The sequence below is a fragment of the Nothobranchius furzeri genome, chromosome 16 (genome assembly GCF_043380555.1).
Source record: "Nothobranchius furzeri strain GRZ-AD chromosome 16, NfurGRZ-RIMD1, whole genome shotgun sequence".
Taxonomy (NCBI): Eukaryota; Metazoa; Chordata; class Actinopteri; order Cyprinodontiformes; family Nothobranchiidae; genus Nothobranchius; species Nothobranchius furzeri.
This window is the reverse complement of record NC_091756.1, coordinates 62,461,507-62,481,314: the sequence shown is the minus strand read 5'-3', so window position 1 is coordinate 62,481,314 and position 19,808 is coordinate 62,461,507. Positions and strand designations below refer to the sequence as shown.

General features: G+C 44.7%; 2 protein-coding genes across 3 annotated transcripts in view; one reads left to right on the top strand and one right to left on the bottom strand.

Annotated features, from left to right (window-relative positions):
* Window positions 1-448: 448 nt before the first annotated feature.
* On the bottom strand, window positions 449-4,129 carry chst7 (carbohydrate (N-acetylglucosamine 6-O) sulfotransferase 7). 2 transcript variants are annotated; one of them, XM_015975780.3, is made up of 2 exons: window positions 2,731-4,129; window positions 449-764 (listed from the first exon to the last, which is right to left on the bottom strand). In XM_015975780.3, exon 1 carries the CDS (start codon window positions 3,999-4,001, stop codon window positions 2,739-2,741), a length of 1,263 nt encoding a protein of 420 aa, XP_015831266.1. In that variant the 5' UTR covers window positions 4,002-4,129; the 3' UTR covers window positions 449-764; window positions 2,731-2,738. The 2 variants fall into 2 exon arrangements, with proteins under 2 accessions (XP_015831266.1, XP_015831265.1); XM_015975779.3 differs by having other exon boundaries at window positions 2,735-4,128.
* Window positions 4,130-5,760: 1,631 nt separating this feature from the next.
* The window catches only part of tubgcp5 (tubulin gamma complex component 5), a 28,194-nt gene continuing 14,146 nt past the window's right edge, over window positions 5,761-19,808 (top strand). The window contains exons 1-10 of the mRNA XM_015975774.3: window positions 5,761-6,092; window positions 6,197-6,250; window positions 9,059-9,167; window positions 9,744-9,840; window positions 9,912-9,991; window positions 10,103-10,238; window positions 10,365-10,482; window positions 10,776-10,865; window positions 11,022-11,115; window positions 11,201-11,447. Coding sequence (XP_015831260.1) covers window positions 5,959-6,092; window positions 6,197-6,250; window positions 9,059-9,167; window positions 9,744-9,840; window positions 9,912-9,991; window positions 10,103-10,238; window positions 10,365-10,482; window positions 10,776-10,865; window positions 11,022-11,115; window positions 11,201-11,447 — 1,159 coding nt within the window. The 5' untranslated portion in view covers window positions 5,761-5,958. The remainder of the gene's footprint in view (window positions 6,093-6,196; window positions 6,251-9,058; window positions 9,168-9,743; window positions 9,841-9,911; window positions 9,992-10,102; window positions 10,239-10,364; window positions 10,483-10,775; window positions 10,866-11,021; window positions 11,116-11,200; window positions 11,448-19,808) is intronic.

Genomic DNA, 19,808 nt, shown 5'->3' with positions numbered 1-19,808 from the left:
CAGTATAGTCCTGAGGGATATCATAGCTTTTTAAAGGAGTCCGTACCACTAGAGAATGCTAAGAGAGTCCGCTGCCAGGGGACAGAGACAGATCTCCAACGGTCTGTGGGTTATCAGAAAACTTCACGCCCATGTGAGGGATTTGTCGGGGGGGCGCTGCAGCTGTCTGGATTCCTGAGGGAACGGGGGTGGAACAATAGCTGCTCAACCAGGCCTGGATTTCAGAAAATACTGCAGTTTCTTCTTTCAGAGCTCTTAGCTGGAGATCCAGAACGTGTCCTTTCCCAGTCACGGGCTGGACAGGTGGGACCAACCTGCCTCTCTGGACTCCTGTCCCATTCAAAGACCCATCTCGGGTTTTTATGGCCCTCACTGAGGGATCTGAGGAGGGATTAGTGCTACTAAAAGGACAGAAGGATAGGCCTGTGTAGCAGCACACAACAGCCTCTTCTCTTGATTTAAGCCCCCTCCCCTACTGCTCTGTCTCCACGAACACTGCTGGTGTCAACCAGGCAGCGCTGGGAAAACAAGCTACCTTCTCCTCTTTTCAAACCATTCTGCATGTGACTGGCTGCTCTCTCTCCACTTGTTTTTTTCTCCCCTCTTCTCCCACCATTCAGTTCTGTGGTTTTCTCCAGTTCATCGACCTGACTCGGGTGAAGAGACAACAACCCCAGAGGCATGTAGAGGGCTCCTAGGGGGCCGCTTTTCTGCAGCCCCCGTCGTTAGTCCACCTTTTGCCCTTGGTAGTGAATACCAGGACCCTAAAAGGGAGAGAAATAGGAAAAACATTTATTAATACTCAAATGATGCAGGAGCAGAAGAACCACGGAGATATGCAGGCAGGTTGAACCCTATCAGTGGTGCAGGGTGGGGGCAGTGGGCACCTCCCTTTGTGTTAACGGCTTGCAGGCTGCTCAGCTGCTCGTAGAAGCTGGTGGTGACAGCCTGGTTGTAACCCCCCTTCAGGAGCTTGATCCCATCACGGACAACCAGGAACAATGACAGCTCAGTCTAAGGCCCAGCCACTTGCTGCCAGCTGGGGGGGGGGGGGGGGGGGGCTATGCCAGGAACACAACGAGTCCTCTATGAAACAGCCAAATGGGGGGCAGAGACATTCCTGATAGTCTCACTATGATTATCACTATGTAGTGGTGTGAAGACATATTTGAGCCCTTCCAGATTTTTGTTTATAGCTTTTATTTAGTAATTACTATCGATTACTATCATCAGACCAATATCAAAGATCAGCCGAACAAATACTCTGACAAAAAGAAGAAGGCTAAAAGATCTCAAAAGCAACACATCACACGTCTTTGTAAAGAAATCCAAGAATCACAAACTAGCCAAATGAGATCGGCGGACCAGTAAGGCAGGTGCGAGTCAAAGACTGGCTCCTGTTGGCGGGGTACTGCTGTTGAGCCTGTAACCGTTATCCCACGGAAGTGGCACGGTCCAAATCGGGGCATCTGGGCTGGGCATGGGAGCATTTCAGGGTAAAATCCTCAGCAGACTGGAAACTGGCTGATGAGGTCAAAGGGGAAATTCCTAGCAGGTGTGTGTCCAGTTCCATCTAAACGTACTGCTTCAGACAAAAGAACATCATAGCAACACTTAGACATGGTGGTGGTAGTGTGATGGTCTGGGGCAGCTTTAATGTAAAGATGGGACAATGAAGTCTGCTCTCTGGCAGATAATCCTGAGGGAGAATGTATGACCTTTGACCTTAAACAGGCCATTGATCCTGGAAACCCCTCAGATGTGGCTGAATTAAACTTTTCTGTGAAGAAGAGTGGGACGAAGTTTCTCCAGAGTGACGGGAGAGACTCATTACCAGTTAGCACAAATGCTCGGTAGCAGTTGTTGCAGCCATGAGTGGTTTTTGACTTCATGGATCGATTGATTACGTTTTCACATTGAGCCAAATTGGTTTGGAAATATTTTTTTCTCTCAATAAATAATTCATCATTTGAAAATTGCATGTTGTATTTACTCAGATTATCGTTGTCTGACACTCAAATGAGATGTTTTTAATCTGAAACATTTAAATGTGACAGGAATAAAGGCGAGGGTACAAACACTAGTGTTCAAATGCGGTTCAGACACGTTTCTTCCTTTGGTCCGGCCGCTGTTTTCAGTCCAAACCCAACATGTGACTCGTTATTCTGAACTGAGCCAAACGAGTCAAACTGAGGAAGGAGTTAACGATGATGCAGCAAGACAGCAGAGTAGAAATGTTTAAAACAAATCTATTCCGGCGTAAATGGTAAAAGGCCTGTATTTGATAGAGCGCCTTCTAGAGTCCTGGAACCCCCCAAGGCGCTTTACAACACAATCAGTCATTCACCCATTCACACGCTGGTGGGGATGAGCTACGATGTAGCCACAGCTGCCCTGGGGCGCACTGACAGAGGCGAGGCTGCCGAGCACTGGCGCCACCGGTCCCTCCGACCACCACCAGCAGGCAACGTGGGTTAAGTGTCTTGCCCAAGGACACAACGACAGCGACAGACTGAGCGGGGCTCGAACCTGCAACCGGAGCGAGCTCTTAACTCCTGTGCCACCGTTGCACAGGATCCTGTCTGCAATGATTACTCTGCCTAACTGGGGCTCTGGTTTACGCTCGTCTCGGTCAGACAGAGGTCAGATGTCGCTGCACACTTCCTGTCTATGCAGACAGAACGCACATGGCATGATAGACGTATTGAAAGTAGATTTTCTAACTCATACCCACTCCATCATGTGGCTTTATCCATGCTGTTCTTCTCATAGCCCAGCTGCCTCATGACTTCACTGCAGTAGGCTTCCACCTGATGGATCTGCTCCACGTTCAGCCGCTCCCTCCAGGCATAGATGGCCTCTTTTGCGTCCCTTGATGATATGAGGAAGGGCTTATCTGATGAATACCCATGGCCGTGCGTCATGTTCAGGGCAAACTTCTCCAAGGCTGGGGTAGTGGAGAGGTTGGAGAAGCGGTAGAGCCTCTGCAGCTCCTCCATGGGATGCTGGACCAGGTCCTCATAGCGAAGGCGCAGGTAGTTCCTCCTCAGCCAGGAGGGAGCATTCATCACCAGCAACATGTCACTGAGCCAGTTGTCACAGATCAGCTCCATGGCACTGGCCACGTAACTCTCCGCCCGGTTCATCCTGTTGCTTGGCACCAGCAGTCGCTTATACTTGTCGGTCTGCTTCTTGCTCCTGAGTACCTGGATGCTCTCCTTCACCAGGGCCTGTTTGGACTTCAGACGGGAGTTGTGCACGGCCCTCGGGTCTCTAAAGAGCTGGATGATTTGGAGGTTTAACGTGGGATCTCTCATCAGAGGCACTAGGGTACTCATGTCCAGAACCCGGACCCCTTTGATCACCATCACTGGGTACTTTCTGCACTCCCTCTCCAGCTCCCTCAGGTCCCTCTTCTGACACTTGGCGCACCTATCCTCTCTCACCAGCCCGACGTCATGGCGCCTGTGCGCATCGCACAGCGGCTCCGAGCAGATCACCTTGTTCATTTTCCACCCGAATATGAACGAGGTGGTGATGTTTTGAGAACCGGCGTAAAGTTTGAGGACGGAGAAGTCGCAGCGGAAGAGCGCGTTCAGCATGTCCCGCACCGCGCCCTGGAGGCTGCCCGCATCCCCGGGGTACAGAGCCTGCCATATGTGCCACATGGGCTCGTAGAGGTAGAAGACGTCGGGGTGCTGGTTGAACAGCTCCCCCAGAAACGACGACCCTGTCCTCCAGGTGGCATGCAGGTAGATGTGAGTCCGAGTCTGGCTCCTGTTGGCGGGGTACTCCATCGCATCGCTGCCGTTGAGCCGGTAACCATTATCCCACAGAAGCGCCACGGTGTTCTCCAAATCGGGGCATCTGGGCTGCTGCTGTGGCGGGTTGGCGCGCTGAGCGGATTTATCCCGGTAATCTAACACATACGGGATTAGCAGAAGTAAACCGGAATAAGCCAGAACCAGAATCACGTATTTCTTATGCAGCCTCCTCTTCATTTCCTTCTGCCGAGAGGACGCTGCGAGCGCGTTTACCCGGAGATCTGCTCAGCGTGCTGCGAGGCGCCGGGCGCTACAGGGAAGTTGTGTGTGTGTGTGTGTGTGTGTGTGTAAGAGAGAGAGGGGAGGAGGAGGGGGGGGGTTGCCGCGCCCCTTGAATGACAAATTTACGAGATAGTTTCTCTTTCTGGCGCTCGCATTTCGACATTTTCCCGCAGACCTTGTAATAATTGTTGCAGACTCGTTACGACCATCGGTTACGACCAGACGTTTCTCTTCGTCTTCGTGTTGTTGCTACAGAAACGGAGGAGGAGCGTTCCAAATCCGATAGCGTGTGTTGAACATTCTGTATGGAAAGCTCGTTTATCATTTATACCAGGGGGGCTGCAATTGCTGCTCTGGAGCCACATGTGGCTCGTTGCGTTGGGCCTCCAACAATGGCTTTTATAACTTTGGCTTTAAAATTTATGATGTTTTAATTAGAGTTACAATTTTAGAAATGTAAGTTTAAACTTTTTTTGTTTTATTTAATTGAAAAGCTTCATTAAATTTCCATAGATACTGACACTAAAAGTATCAGTAATACTTTTTTAAATATTCTTCACATTTTCCACAAATATCAACATTTCATTTAAAGAAACATTATTCTTCCAGCAAATTATTTTTTGAACCTACTAATAGAAAAAAATATTTTAAGTGACAACAAATCTCTTTTAGTCGATATTTATGGAAGGTATAAAAAAGTCTGCCTTTTATTTGATAAAAAAGGTCAGAATTCTGACTTCAACCTCCCAAGGCCTGAATTTGTATTTGGTGTGAAAAAAGAAAGAAAAAGAAACATTTTTAAAACTTAATCAAAATCAAGTGTCTCTAAATCATATCTTTTAAAAAGGTCTAAGTTGAAGAGAATGAAATATAATGCAAGAAGAAGTCAATGTCACATATGTGGACACAGGGTCTCATTTGGATTATTTCCTTAGGGCTTATTTTTGGGATTCTGTGAAAAAGAGAGAACCATTTTTTGGTGTCGTTGATGTATTGAAATGATATTTTTTATACTTTTATTTACAGTAAATTACAAAAATCTTTTTTCAGCTTAATTTAAAACGATTAAAGGGATTTTGTAATTATATTCTGATTCCTCTTTTTTCTTTATTCACATTGTAGGTGGATGGACCTGCATTCATCTTTAATGAAGACCCCTGGAATGTGTTTAAACCAATTAAATATTGATCAGTTTCAGAGGACAAACTTTAAGAATAATTGCTTTTATAGTTTAATCAGTAAATTATCATTTATTGCAATTTATACCTTTTGAAATATGCTATTCTTGATTTAAGAACGTGTTATAACCAATGCAGTCATTTAAGACATACGGGGGATGGCTGGACCAATAATTTACTAATGTGATCTCTCACACATATGGCAATAAACCCTTCTCGTTCTGATTCTGAAAAGGGATTAATTAAGATGAGATGGTGGGCGTGGCTATAAGCATGGGGTTAATCAATCAAACAAACCAATGAATGATTTTGAAATACAAATTATGAGTTTAATATTGTTTGATTTAAGAAGAAGGGATGTATTTGACCAGCAGAAATGCAAATTTTGATACTCGAAAAATGTAAACGGGTGCGTGCTTTTTTATATGATACAACAGCCTTCCATACAACATAACATTTCAACGAACAAGAAGGAAATAAAGCGTTGACTTTTTTTCAGTGGTACGCATGCGCACCATTGTATGTTTCGATGACGCGGTAGTGGAGGAATCAATGGACCTAACAGTCAATGTAGCGCCTCAGTTTTTGTACATTTGCAATAACGATTTCAACGTTGTTCTTCAAGTCTTATATTTTGAAAAGTTATCCAATAGTTTGCAAGAGTGAGCCAGGCGGTTCCATGCAGGCTAACGCTTGGGGCTAATTCTTGTAGCACAACCAGCAGCTGGAACACCATGGCACACTGGAGCACCTTTGAAAAGGAGACGGAGAAAGAAACCAAGAAGTTAATCAGATCTATCAGCAAGATTGAAGATGAGGAGGACCAAAATTTCCAGTCTGCGCTGAAATTTACGTGGTCAAATTTCAAGTAAGTTAGCCACCGGAAGCAAGCATGTTGTTAGCTGCTAACAAAAGTGTAGCTAACTCAAAGAAGGGCTGCTGTTTACCGCCTGCTTTAATTTCCTCTGTCAGATTTCATCGTTATTTGGACGTCGACAGTCATAAAGTTCAACGCAGTATAAGTGGGTGAGTGCGTTTTGCTGCTCTTGTTTCCTTCCGGTTGTATTATGTTTCATTTGATTTATTTTAGGGAAATGTGAGTCTAATGGACGGATGTGATCTGGACAGGTGAAGCTCTTAAAAGCCACTTTACAGATCAATACAAGCCTGTTGGTGAATATATATATATATATATATATATATATATATATATATATATATATATATATGAGATGCTAAACATAGCTGATAAAGTCTGAATAATAGGGCCTTTTTGGTTCGATTTGTTGACTTTATAATAAACAACAGCATAAACAGTCTTTGGTTCTGGTTCATTGTAATTTACTGCCAGTGGCTGTAAAGCATCTTCGTTTGGAATAGTTTCATTATGTTGTTTTACTAAGATGACTACTACAGGTAGATCCACCTGATTTAACATTTTTGTATCTTGCACAGTTTTTTGTTGATTGTGTTTAATGCAATATGTTGTTTTAATATTCTGTAGCTGTACTCGTTTGGCTGAATCACAAAACACTCATCTCAAATTGATCTGTATTCAAACAGGAAAGAAGTCAATTCTTGTTTAATTCAGAAATGCATCCGAAAAAAAGCTGGTTATTAGAATTAGCCCATATTTTCTATGGTTTTTCATATAATTTTCAATAATTATTGATATCAATCAATAAGATTTTTTTATTGATTGGAATTTTTTCTATATCGTCCAGTCCTAATATATATACATAATTTTTTAGCTTGTTGTCTGTATAAAAGACACCTGTCCACACCTTAAAACCATCAGACTTATACCTCCACCATGGCCAAGACCTTAGAGCTGTCTAAGGACACCAGGGACAAGACTGTACACCTGCAAAAGACTCGATGAGCCAATCTACAATTGGCATCAAGCTCTTACTTCATGGGGTACTAATGATCTTGAGAGAATGGTGAAACAGCCCAGAACTACACTAGGGGGTGGTTAATGACCTGAAGAGAGCTGAGACCACAGTGACAAAGGTTACTATTACTAACACACTACATTGACATGAATTAAAATTCCGTAATGCTCTTAAGTCCCCCTGCTCAGAACAGCACATGTCCAGGGGTCTCATTTATCAAACATGGCGCAGAATCCTTACTAAAACCGTACTTAAGCTCAGCAAAAATATGTACTTACGCCAAGCAGGTGTGTGATCTATCAAACATGGAGGACTCACAGCTGCACGCAACCTCCACTTCATAAATCTGAGACTTATGAGAATGTTTCTCAGCTGCATTTTAGTCACATCCTGCCCTCACCACGCCCACCTATTGCCATAAATGGTCAATGCAAAGTGCCTTGTGGATCTCATGCATATACATAAGCCGGCTGTTGCAGCGCTCCGCCAATGACATGGCGACCGTAGATCAAGGCAGATCAAGGAAGCGCTATTTCACAGAAGCAGAAGTTGAGGTACCTGTGGGTGAGGTGGAGAAATGAAAGGAAGTGCTTTTGCAAAACAAATAAGAGAAAATCCACAGAGTGGCACAGCGTTGCTGAAGCCGTCAATGCTGACTTCTTCAGAGAGATCTGTGGCGGGTATAAAAAAAATGATACGATCGGGATTCGATCCCCAGACTCCTGGATGAAAGTCACGCGCACTAACCAGTCACCCAAACAGAGATCTCCCCTGTACAAGTAGCCAGGGCGCATGATCGATCGGGTCACAGTGACAGGACACACACTGTCACACACGCATGATGTTCTGTCTCAATCTGTCCCCCTGCTGATATTCTGTATTCTGCGCTTCAGGCTGTGTGTGTGTGTGTGTGTGTGTGTGTGGGGGGGGGGGGGGGGGTCTTGTTCTGTGTGAAAATGAAGCAGTACAAGTGATAATGCTGCAGGATTTCATCAGTTTATCCTTCTCAGCAGCAGCACTGCAGGTGCTCTCCATGTCCAGCATGTGTGTAAGCCAGGTCCTTAGTCATCTTAAAGTTGTGCACGTTTTTCAGCCAAGTTTTCTTTCATAAATCCCAAAGTTTGCGTGGAAAGTTGCTTACGCTGTTTTCCAACCCCATTTTGTGCGTAAGCTAGCTTGATGAATGAGGCCCCAGTCCGTCTGAAGTGTGCCAGCCAGAGACCACCGGGATGATCCAGAGAAGGATCAGGAAATTCAGATGGGAGCAAAACAGAACTGTTTGGAACTTGCTGTGTTTGGAGGAGGAAGAATGCTGAGTTGCATTCCAAGAACACCATTACCTCTGTGAGTCAGGGGGAAAAATTATATTTTGAGGCTGATTTTCTGCAAAGGGGACAGGACTGATCTGTATTCAGGAAAATGGGGCCGTGTATCATGAGATTTGGGGGATAAATCTTCCATCATTAAGAGCAATGCAGATGAAACTAGGCTGGATCTTCCAGCATGACAATGTTCCCAAACACACCGACCAGACAACGAAGGAGTGGCTATGTAAAAAGCATTTCCAGGTTCTGGAGTGGCCTAGTCAGTCTTCAGACCTCATCCCAACAGAGAACCTATGGAGGAGGTTGGAAGTCTGTGTTTTCCAGAGACAGCCTCACAACATGGCTGCTGTAGAGAAGATCTGAATGGAAGCCTGGTGCTCATACTCCAGCCCCAAACAGACAGCTAGGCAGCGCCTGTGAACAGCATCTAGTGCTTTCACCAGAGACGAGTAGTCCAGATTTTCCAAACTGAAGTAGACCAAAATTGGTATTGTCCCTCAAAACCAATAGGAAATACGGGTAAGACACTAACTGGGATTTGATTTCTGTTTGGTAACGTTACATAATAAGTTGTTCTGTCCATAATACGCCGTTTATAAACTGTTGTTTTCTAGAATCTATGAGAAGCTGATGGTTCATTCAGACCTGAGTAAAGCCGGCAGCTGGATGAGACTGACTGAAGAATTTCTGAACTCCCCCCTACCCAACACTCATGAAACCAAGGTAAAAAAATTAACTTGACCTTAACATCACTGACAAATAGGGATGTGTATTTTTGAAATTCTGGTGATACGATACATATCACGATACAGGGGAGACGATACGATAAATCACGATATATTGCAATACATTCAGTCAGACGTTACAAGCAATTTTTTTTACTGAATTTATTGTAAGAATGTTCAACAAACAGTCCAAACTGATACGTAACATGTTTAACATGAGGTATCTGAACCATGATGGAGGGATTTACATTTCAGTGGTGGAAACAAAACCCGCTGCACACTGCTGCCACCTAGCGGGTGGAGATTGAATTGCGCAAAACGAAAAGAAAATACACAAAAGTTTGCATGTAAATTCTTTCAGGAATTAGATACACGGCTTTTGAATATCGATGTAATAATCGCAGGAAAAAATATCACGATATATTGCCATATCGATATTTTCTTACATCCCTACTGACAAATGCATCCCATCAGGGTTTTGGTTTCCATTGTCCCCATAAGAAAATGAAAATGTATTGATACATTTGAACTATTGAATATTTGATCTGTAACGGGTTTTTGGTGTGTTTCTTAGACTGATGCACACTACAGTGTGCTGTCGCTGCTGCTCTTCCTGTCAGATTCGCCCTCAAACACAAACTTCACTGAAAGACTCTGGGCGAAGGAGACGGGTGAGCTGATGTTTCATTTGTTAGACTTTTGATTTCTTTAAAAACACCCTCATGTACTGGTGTCTGTGCAGAACCAGAGGACAACTTTGACTGGGCCAAATATCTGATGGAGGGTGAGGACATAGACGCTGGGCCGTATCCGGATACCCCTGTGAGTGAGTCACCCCCAAGGGCTGGAGTGCAAAAGCCTCCGGTGCCATTTGCAGACTCCAAAACCCTGCAGCTTTTCTCTGAGGCTAGTTTTTGTTTTCTTGTGCAACAGGAGTGGTCCGAGGAGGAGAGCGAGGACGATGACAGTCAGCAGCCAATCAGCAGGGAGGACTCTGGGATCCAGCTGGACAGAACCCCCCAGGAGGACCAGGACAGCTCCAACAAGACCGTTCCAGTTGCATGGACAGGTGTTACGTAATTTAACAGCAACATGATACGACCTTAGAAAGTAAATGATGATGATGGCGTTAGAATGGAGCAGAATGAGAGCTGGTGCCGCTGTCTGACGGCCATGTTTAAATCTGCCGTTCCAGTGGGTGAACCGGATGCCCGGGCCTGGCTCGAGCAGCACGTCGTGACTCCGTACTGGGCGACTCACGCTTCTCGTTTCCCTCACAGCTTACACCTACACTCCAACTTACTCAATGTTTGGTAAGACTTCAGACGTTCTAATCGCTTCTACTTTAGAATAAAGTTCAATTTCAGATGATATCAAATACCTGTTGGAAAAAAGGTAAATTTGGGTGGTGTTTGTTTATGTTATTAAAAATGTTATAGACGTGGGGTAAGCCTGAGGAACTTTGAGCCTGAAATAAAAATAAACTATGAGAACTTAAAGATAGGCGTACTTTCCAACTAAATGTTCTAGTTGTCACAGATAGTTGAAACTATAATCTCTGAGTTTGGATGATTTAAAATGTTTATGTTTGGCTCTTGTCTCGAAGGGATCAGCACTTGTACAACACCGACCCACTGTATCTGCCAGAAGAAAAGGCCTTTGTGTCCGAAACTCAAGTGATACGGGAGACGCTGTGGTAAGATGTGTGACTGCTGATTTTACACAAACGTACAAAGATGTCGGCTTTCTGCTTCGCTCACACAACTTTTACTGTCTTTGTGAGCTTCTGACAGCTATTTGAGTCTGTTTTGTTGATTTTATCATCAATTTGAGCTGCCTGGTTCTTTTTCAGGCTCCTCTCTGGGGTTAAGAAACTCTTTATATTTCAGCATCATGATGGGAAAGTGTCAGTGAGAAATGATGTGGTTGTAACTCATCTGACAAGTGTAAGTCCAATAAAAAAGCCTTGGTATTTTATCACATTTATCCTTCTCAGGGCAGTACTCAGACTTCTTTCCTCTGGCGCTGCAGAACTGCTTGCTGTCTGTGCTGGAGCATGTGTCCGTGTATGGACAGGCTGTGTTCAGGCTTCAGAGGTTCATAGATGAGGTGACGGGTCACAGTTCAGAGCCCGGTCCTCCAGGCTCCGGCTCCTGCTCCAGGAAGGGCTCCGAGCCACCATTTAGGACCTACCAGGCTTTTGTTTGGGCTTTGAACAAGTACTTCACCGGTTTCAAAGAAGAGCTGACCACAATAGAGAAAGAGATCATAAGCAATGGTGAGTAGCTCTGAGTTCTTTCTGCCGGCTTGTTGTTGTTGTTGTTGGAGTTAATGTTAGAAAGCTTGTTGCTGGAACAGTTTGTGCTTGAAGCTTCGTTACTGAGCTCTGATTGGTATTTAACTTCACTTTAGTGTCCCTTCTGGGAAATGTGCGTTCCATGCAGGCGAAACAGGATCCGCGACACACTTGCTGACATTAAGCATCTGACATCTAACACCTCTGTGAACAGGAGTTACACACGACATGTCGTGCAGGAGCCATAAACACCAGCCAGACGGTTTAGAAACACAGATTGTGTATGTTTTACACTGTTTATGGAAACGGTGGCAGTGAAAGCAGCTGTGTGTGATGTTCTGACCCGCTGTGGCCACCTAGCAGGTGGTATCTCCTCCGCTTCCAGTCGGCTCATGGGTGCCGATAACGAAGGAAACATGAATGTAAGAGAACGGGACGATAAAGCTGTTTATGTCCTGAATCACACTTATAATGTACTTCAATGTAAAAGAAAAGTAATGATGTGTCTGTCACATATTTTCACTTTTATTAGTTTGTAAAAAAAATCTGAATTAAAACGACAACAAATCAGACGTCACCACAAAGTCTCCTCTCCCCATCATAGCTGCTACTTACCACATGGCCAGATTAATAGTGTTGTTTTCCGTGTGTAATGCTCCTTTTGTCCTGGCAGAAGGATCTAAAGCTTACTAAACCTCCCGTCTTCTCCGTGTCTGGTTTAGTGACGCCAGTATGATGAGACAAACATTTGCAGTTCTGTACGTATTTTCAGGCACAACCTAAAATAACTTTTCCCTCAGTTCCAAGATGAGCGCTTTCTTGGCATCAAAAAGTCTTTAAAATTCACAAACATCATATGTGAAATCCATGGCACGTAACAAATGGGATCAGAAAAAGGCTTTTAGGGCTTTCGCACTAGCGCCGGCTGCACTCCGCCCAGGTATGGTAGGGACGAGTGTTCACATCTGGTTAGCCTGCGTTTTCTCAGCCCTCTTCTCAAGGCGGTCTGCTTCGGGCTGAACCGGTCCAACACACCCACTGCCGACTGACCGGCCGGCTCAAATTCATGCCTTCCTTTAGGGGGAGCCTCCGATTGGCGGATAGAACCAGACAGCAGAAGCTTTGTGCATGTGCAATTCATTATCGTTCTGGATACTGAGGAGTAAACATCTCCTTTGACTGAAGCCATCTTTGTCTGAGGAGCACACACACTCACACGCCGTTGCCAGGCTTGAGCTGCCTTGGGGGAGGACAGACACAGCAGTCTGGATACAATATCAGAGTCAGTCTCCAAAAACCTTTGTTTAATTTAAAGGAGACACTACGGACTTTTCCGTGCGTCTTTTGCCTCGTCCATGTCCATGTGAGTTTTCCACATTCCTGAGAAGTGTGTGAACAAACCCTACTGGTGCGGGACCCAGACCCAACGCTAACCACCCTGGATCGGACCGGGACAATGTGAAAGCTGCATTTTATAGCCCCTTTGACTTGCATTAATTTTTTGTCATTTCCGAGGACCCATGGTCCACAAGTAGATGGGTGTGATTAGGCTGTGTATATAAAGAAAACACTCATGTTAAACTGCTAATCAGACTTCAGTTGTATGTATTTGGTTCTAAACTGAACAAAGTAAAAGTGAATAATTCAGATTTGGAACATGACGCTGGTCACCCTGAGCTTGCCTCTGGCTCTGGATGAAGGCAGTTCTTTCCTCTGGCCCAGTAATGACTTGATGCTACACTAGCAGCTGCTTTCTAGTGCTGGTTTAGACCTGAGACCTGCTGGATGGAAAAAACCCAACTCACAAATCACCCACCCAGCCCACCTTCTCTTGTCCTGAGGGCTGATGGCCTTTGTTGTGATATGATTTAGTCACAAGCGACTGGTCTGGATATTCGATTCTCAGCTGCTTTGTGAGTGCTTGAAACCTGAGGCCACTTCCTAATATAGTTATTTTTAAATTTATAGAGTACTTTATTTATTTTTATTATTATTTTTTTTACTTTTCCTCAGACGGTCCATCATCTCTGTGTCTAATGTTGGAGATGTGAGTGGACAGCAGAATTATTTCTGCTTTGTGTGCTAGCTCCTTACAAACACTTGCCTTTGTTTACACAAACCAGATCGTTTGGTTGGCAGGAAGTCCTCACCGGTGTTTTTGTGCTTATTTATTAATTTTCACATCCATAAACTGTTTACAATAACAAACCCCAGATAGATGAATTCATGTGTCTGGCTTTACAGTGCTTCTCTGGGACCTTGGTCATGCTGAAGTTTTGTTATGTTTTCTGTGGATTACATAAAAAAAAAAAACCTCATTACTTCTGTTTGTTGTACTTAACAAAATAAGTTATTCCTCAGTTTTCCCTCTGAACTGTAGACCAGTGAAATCCTCCTGTAGGTCATACAGAGAAGAGAAAAGAGCCAACGTGGGACGACAGTCCCGGAAACCCCTGTTTCAGCAGAGGATGACTTATTTGAGATGAGGGAAGTGGATACTGTTACCCTCTTAAAAACTATAAATAATCTAAACAGCGAATTCCGGAACTGCGCTGCTCTGGGCGGCTGCATGTTGGAGTAGCTCTGTTGACTATATGTAAGTTTTGCCTTTTCTTGGACATTTTTTCTTCTAGTTTCTCAAGAAAAACAGTATTTTTGGACATTTAACTTTTCTGTTTCTGGTGCTGTGAAGCTTGGAGGATTTTTACTGCTATTTTTTCACTTTTTGAGCATTTGTTATGATGCGTAACCATGGCAACAAGCTGGTTTACAATCGGGAGCAGCTGATTAACATTGGAAAGGCTGAAATAATACCTCAACTGAAGCCAAAAATCCCAAATGAGCTAAAATGCAAGAAGCGTGGGTGCAGAATGGGAGCAAAACGGAGACAGAGAAAGAGGAAATTCAAACCATCTCTTCCATCGATCATAATGGGCAATGTGAGATCACTGACCAGCAAGATGGAGGAACTCCAAGCCCTTTCACGGACTCGGCCAGAGTTTCGGCAGTGCAGTGTTATGTGTTTCACTGAGACGTGGCTGCAGGACCATATCCCAGATTCCAGCATCTCTCTGCCAGGATTCCTGACTGTACGAGCAAACAGAGATCTGAAGAGGAGCGGGAAAAGAAAAAGAGGTGGAGTGGCAGTGTTTGTCAACAACAGATGGTGCCATCCAGGTCATGTTTCAGTGAAATGTCGTCTCTGCAGCCCAGATGTTGAACTCTTGGTAGTAAGTTGTTGCCCATATTATTTGCCAAGAGAGTTAACCAGTGTTGTCTTGGCAACCGTTTATATTCCACCTTCAGCCATTGCTGAAAATGCATGTGATGCCATCAGTTCCATTGTCGCTAAGCTACAAACCCAACACCCCAATGCATTTGTGGCTATATCTGGTGATTTTAATCGTGCCTCGCTCTCTGCTACACTTCCAACATTTCAACAGTTTGTCAGCTGCTCCACCAGAGAAAACAAGACATTGGATTTGTGTTATGCAAATGTAAAGAATGCATACATGTCCAAAACAAGACCTCCTCTGGGACAATCAGATCACAATCTTGTTTTTCTCTGCTCAGAATACAAACCACTTGTTCAGAGGCAACCTGTGACAAGAAGAACTATGAGAAATTGGTCACAGGACGCTGAAAAAGCCCTGCAGAGTTGTTTTGAGACCACAGATTGGATGACGCTCTGCCAAGGATTTGAAGAGGACATCGATGCCATGACTGGATGTGTCACTGACTATATAAACTTCTGTGTGGATAACATCATACCCACCAGAAGAGTGAGATGCTTCGCTAATAACAAACCCTGGATCACCAGTGAACTGAAGAATCTGCTAAATGGCTCTTGAAGGGTGCAGACACTTTTCTTCTCTCCTCCATATCTTATCCTCAAGGCCTTTGTCTGTCTGTGTGTGCTGAATGCACGGCTGCTTCTGCATTTTTCTGGAAACTGGAAACTGAAATTCATTAAAATGGATCTCGTCAGTTGGTCACTCAACTCGGTTGATAAAATTTTTTCAACGATGAGAATGGGAGAAGGGGCTCCCGGATGCCCCTCCGGGACAGACCAGCTGTCTGTGGAGGACTCTGAAGATGTGTGGATATTTGTGGTGTTGGTGTCAGGTTTCCTGCTGATCGGCATTGGAGGCTACCTGGCTTACCGGAAAATTAACAAGCTGTCGAGGAAAATTGGCCGGATCCCAGAGCTCAGAGATGGATTGCACCGCGCTGTGAATTCACAGACTCACATAATTGCTGAGATGAATCGTAAGCCTGGGACTTTGGCCGAGATTCATTATTGGCACAAAAGAAAGATGGATGCCATCAAGGAGAGAGTGGACGAATCAGCACAGATTGAGATAGATTAATGTCCATTATTGGGATTTTGAGAGGTTGAGGACCAACAAACTGTAAGACAGAGAGGAAATTTTGTCTGTCTGGCCCCAAAACAATTTCTAATCGGAATCTGGCGTCCTTGAGCCTGCAAGGCTCCAACGAAAACTCCCCCCTCAGAAGATATGTGGAATGTGCTGTCGCTATGGCAACTCAATTCTGTAGGGATGGTCCCAACCCACCACCCCACCTAGTGGACACTTATGTTGTGTTGTCTGAAGTTTGTTGTATATCTGTCTGAGGTGTTTTTTTGCAGAGCAAAACTGCCCTCCTGGTGGGAGGGTAACTCTAAAGTGTCTTTTTTCCCTCCACCTGAACCAATCCTCATGTAACCCTCTTATCTCTATTAAGGTAGCGCGACTCAGGGTTGAGAATGACCACAGTCACCAATTCTTGTCATGTGTCTTGCCCATGTATGTCTGATCTCTGAATTGTGTGTACTGAAACTCTAATTTCCCTCTGGGGTTAATAAAATATCTTTGGTTGATTGATTGATCGATTGATTGAAAAGAGCCTTCAAGGAGGGAGACAGGGAATTATTGAGGAGTATAGAGAAGCAACTGAAGCTGGAGAACAAACTACAGAGGAGCAATGTCAGAGATGTCTGGTCAGGGATGAAGAAGATCACAGGCTTCAAGCAGAGGAAGGATTGCACAGATGGCAGCCTGGACACAGCCTTTGATTTAATTTTAAATAAATATTTAGAGTGCCCAGGTAGCACATAAACAATGCAATTTAACGTTTTTTTTTTAAGTAGGAATGTTTCTCCTTCCTTCTGCTCTGCGCCAAACTGAGCTGATCGCCTACTTGTGCGTAATCAAATGTCTATAGTGGAAAAGATGGAAAAGCTATAGCCATGAGGTTGACTTTTGCCTCAGACCGACTTATTGCCGTTTTATGGTGTGGCTGAATCTGCGATCCGCTGCCACGCGGACTGGAATAACAAATAACATTTAATAATTTTAGGCAGAGACAACATCCCCCAAACGTTTGAAAATCTTGCAATGCGCCCGGTGCTAATATAATAATATAATAATGCTAAAATACTCAGATGGGAATCATTTATTGTTATTTAGTTACATCCACAATGTTCTGTGTGTGAGCTTTACAACGTCAGAACACCTGCATGAGACAGGTGTTAATTACAATCTGCCAGAATGACTCGCCACCTTCAGATTCCTCCAACACCATTAAAAATGATCAAATACGGAACATATCGGCGTGCGCAGACCAGAGCGCTGAAGCTCGGCGCATTGTTATTATGAAGCTAGGGCACATGCGGAGGACACGCGCGCGCACGCAAAAGTATACTTGTTTTCAATTACATTTATTGGGCCCACTTACTTTTTCTTTGGCCCACCCACAAATGAGTTTCTGGCTACGCTAATGGTGACATATGACAGACTTCTCTGAGCTCCGCAGCCATTACACTTTTCACCTCGCGCACCCCCTAGTGGCAGCTCCACACTTTGGTAATCCCTGGTTTACAACATGGCATTCCAGCATTTTTAACAGCGTCCTCGTCTTTTCCGACAGTGCGAGCTATTTCTCTCCAAGAATTATTAACAACATGTTGATCACGGTGATCTCTGAGAGCTGAATCATACAAATGTCTGTGTTTACGAACCTCTGCCATACTAGTTCTTGCCGGTCCACCATGTTTTTCCGCATCCGACCGTCCGCGTGGTTAGAAATTTTCCTAGGTGCGCGTTGCGGAGATTCTAGGTCGTGCGGAGACGCGGTGGAGGGGCGTGGTTGTTAAAATGACCCAATTTCGCCGCGCGGAGCTGTGCGGACGCGTCAAGCATAAACCAACCTTAAGAGCCCATTGGTGAGCGGTGAGACAGTCAGGGAGTTCATGCTCGGACGCATACACCCCAGCACTCACTTTTGCTCAATGAGGGACTGAAGCATGCTGTTCCAGCGCATCTGTACGTCCTGCTGCAGTCTCTTTATTGGCTGGTTCAGCTGTCCCTGAATGTCCTTGAGGCGGGGGTAGACTAAGGCGGAATGCTTAAAATGCCCAACTATTTTTCGCCCCATTGCTATAACATCAGCTATGCTCCTCTGTGCTAATAAGCCCTCGTGAACAGCCAGCTGGAGCAAGTGCGCGACACACGGCAGACTTGGGAGCCCTGCGTCATTCATGGCTTTAATCATGTTTTTGGCATTGTCACGAAGCACAACGTGTACTGATGTTTTAGGTATACCCATGTCTGGAGCATTTCCTCAAACACATGCGCTACAGCCTGGCTGGTGTGCGAGCCGCGGAGTTGTTTCGCATGTAATATGGCTCGTTGCGGCGTGAAACTCTCGTCTATCCACTGGGAAGTTAGGCTAATTAGCGACACGGGGCTAACACTGCTGGTCCAAATATCCGTGAAGAAACTAAACTCAGAGGAGGCTTGCAGTCGGCTGTGGACATGTTTTTTCACAGAGTCGTGTAATTTGGGCAGCTCTGTGTCAGTCATGTAGCGGCGGCCTGGTGCATCATATCTGGGCTCCAGAACATGGAGGAATCCCACATGGAGGAGACGCAGGAATCCCACATTTTCTACCTCCGAGAGTGGCTGGTCACTCAGTGCAATGTACTCCATACTAGCTTGTGTTATTTTCACAGCACGTGGAATGTCTTTGGACATTTTCTCTCGTCTTGCAAGAGTTTGCTGCAGCGTGGGTTGTGTTGGTTTAGCATCGGTAAAATCTTTGTACTCGTTGTTGTGTTTGGATTTTAGGTGCTTGATTAAATTACTTGTGTTAAATGCGCTACCTTTTGCACCTCCTCTGGACAACTTCGCCGAGCACAATTTGCAGTCCGCCTTTGTTTTGTCGTCTTCATCCACTTTGAAATAGTTCCACACTGCTGACATGTTGTTTCATCCCGTCTCGCCTCGCCTTCTCCCTGCTCTGAGCTGCAGCTGGGACCCTGGGGGCGGGCACTCGGCACCTGTGATTAACCCCTTACTCGCTGCTCAAACAGACATTTCTCAGACCGTGGTATCGGTCCCTGGCATCGAGGGACTTTTAACGAGTACGAATACTTTAGAAAATGTGGTATCGAGGCCAATACCCCATCCCTAGTTGTGATCTGTGGGGGAAACCGGAGTACCCGGAGGAAACCCACGCATGCATGGGGAGAACACACAACTCCACGCAGAAAGGCCACAGCCGAGTTTCGAACCTGCAACCTTCGTACTGCGAGGCAACAGTGCTACAAACTGCGCCACCATGCAGCTCAGTGTGACTAAGCTAACGAGCTGCAACCAGAGCAGCCTCTTGTGGAAATAGCAAGGTACCGAACCGTAAAACCACCTTTGCCCAGACTACTCTCAGTGAAAGGTGCCAGGCTTGGGCTTCCCGTCGATTTGAAATGTCTCACCGGTTTTTAGTCTTTTAAAAAGCAAACCAAATCCTGGCTGTCCCAGCAGCGTTGCACGTTTCATAGATGTAATTGTTATTTTCTTTTTCCCTTAGTTATAATGTTTCTGTGTCTTAAACTTATTATTGTTACTTTTTTGTAATTTTATTGTGCATATTTGTTTTCTCTTTAATTTATGATTGTAAAAGTCCATCTGTGGACAACTGCTGCAAATTAGCTAAAGCTACAAACATGGGGCTGTGGTTTTACGGTTTGTCTATGTACTTGTATCTGTCCCTAATGAAATAAACAAACGAGAAAGTGGCATACGGTAGTTAGATGGGGGCATGTTACTGTCTGAACAGAGCTCTTAATTTTGTATAAAAAGCGACTGATCTGAGGGTCTCACTTTGTTTCTTTTCTTGTTCTCTCCAGTTATTGTTTTGTCTCTTAATCTTATTAAATTCTGCTTTGAACTTAACTGAAAATAAATTATGGGAATGTGTAATTAAAAAGTTACGTATTATTGTCCCAAAGGAATAAAAGATGCACAGATGAAAGATTCTTGGTGCAGACAGTAAAGGGTTAAT

Bases quoted from the DNA above. Each gene is read 5' to 3' on its own strand.
- chst7 (XM_015975780.3), bottom strand. From the start codon at position 4,001: ATGAAGAGGAGGCTGCATAAGAAATACGTGATTCTGGTTCTGGCTTAT.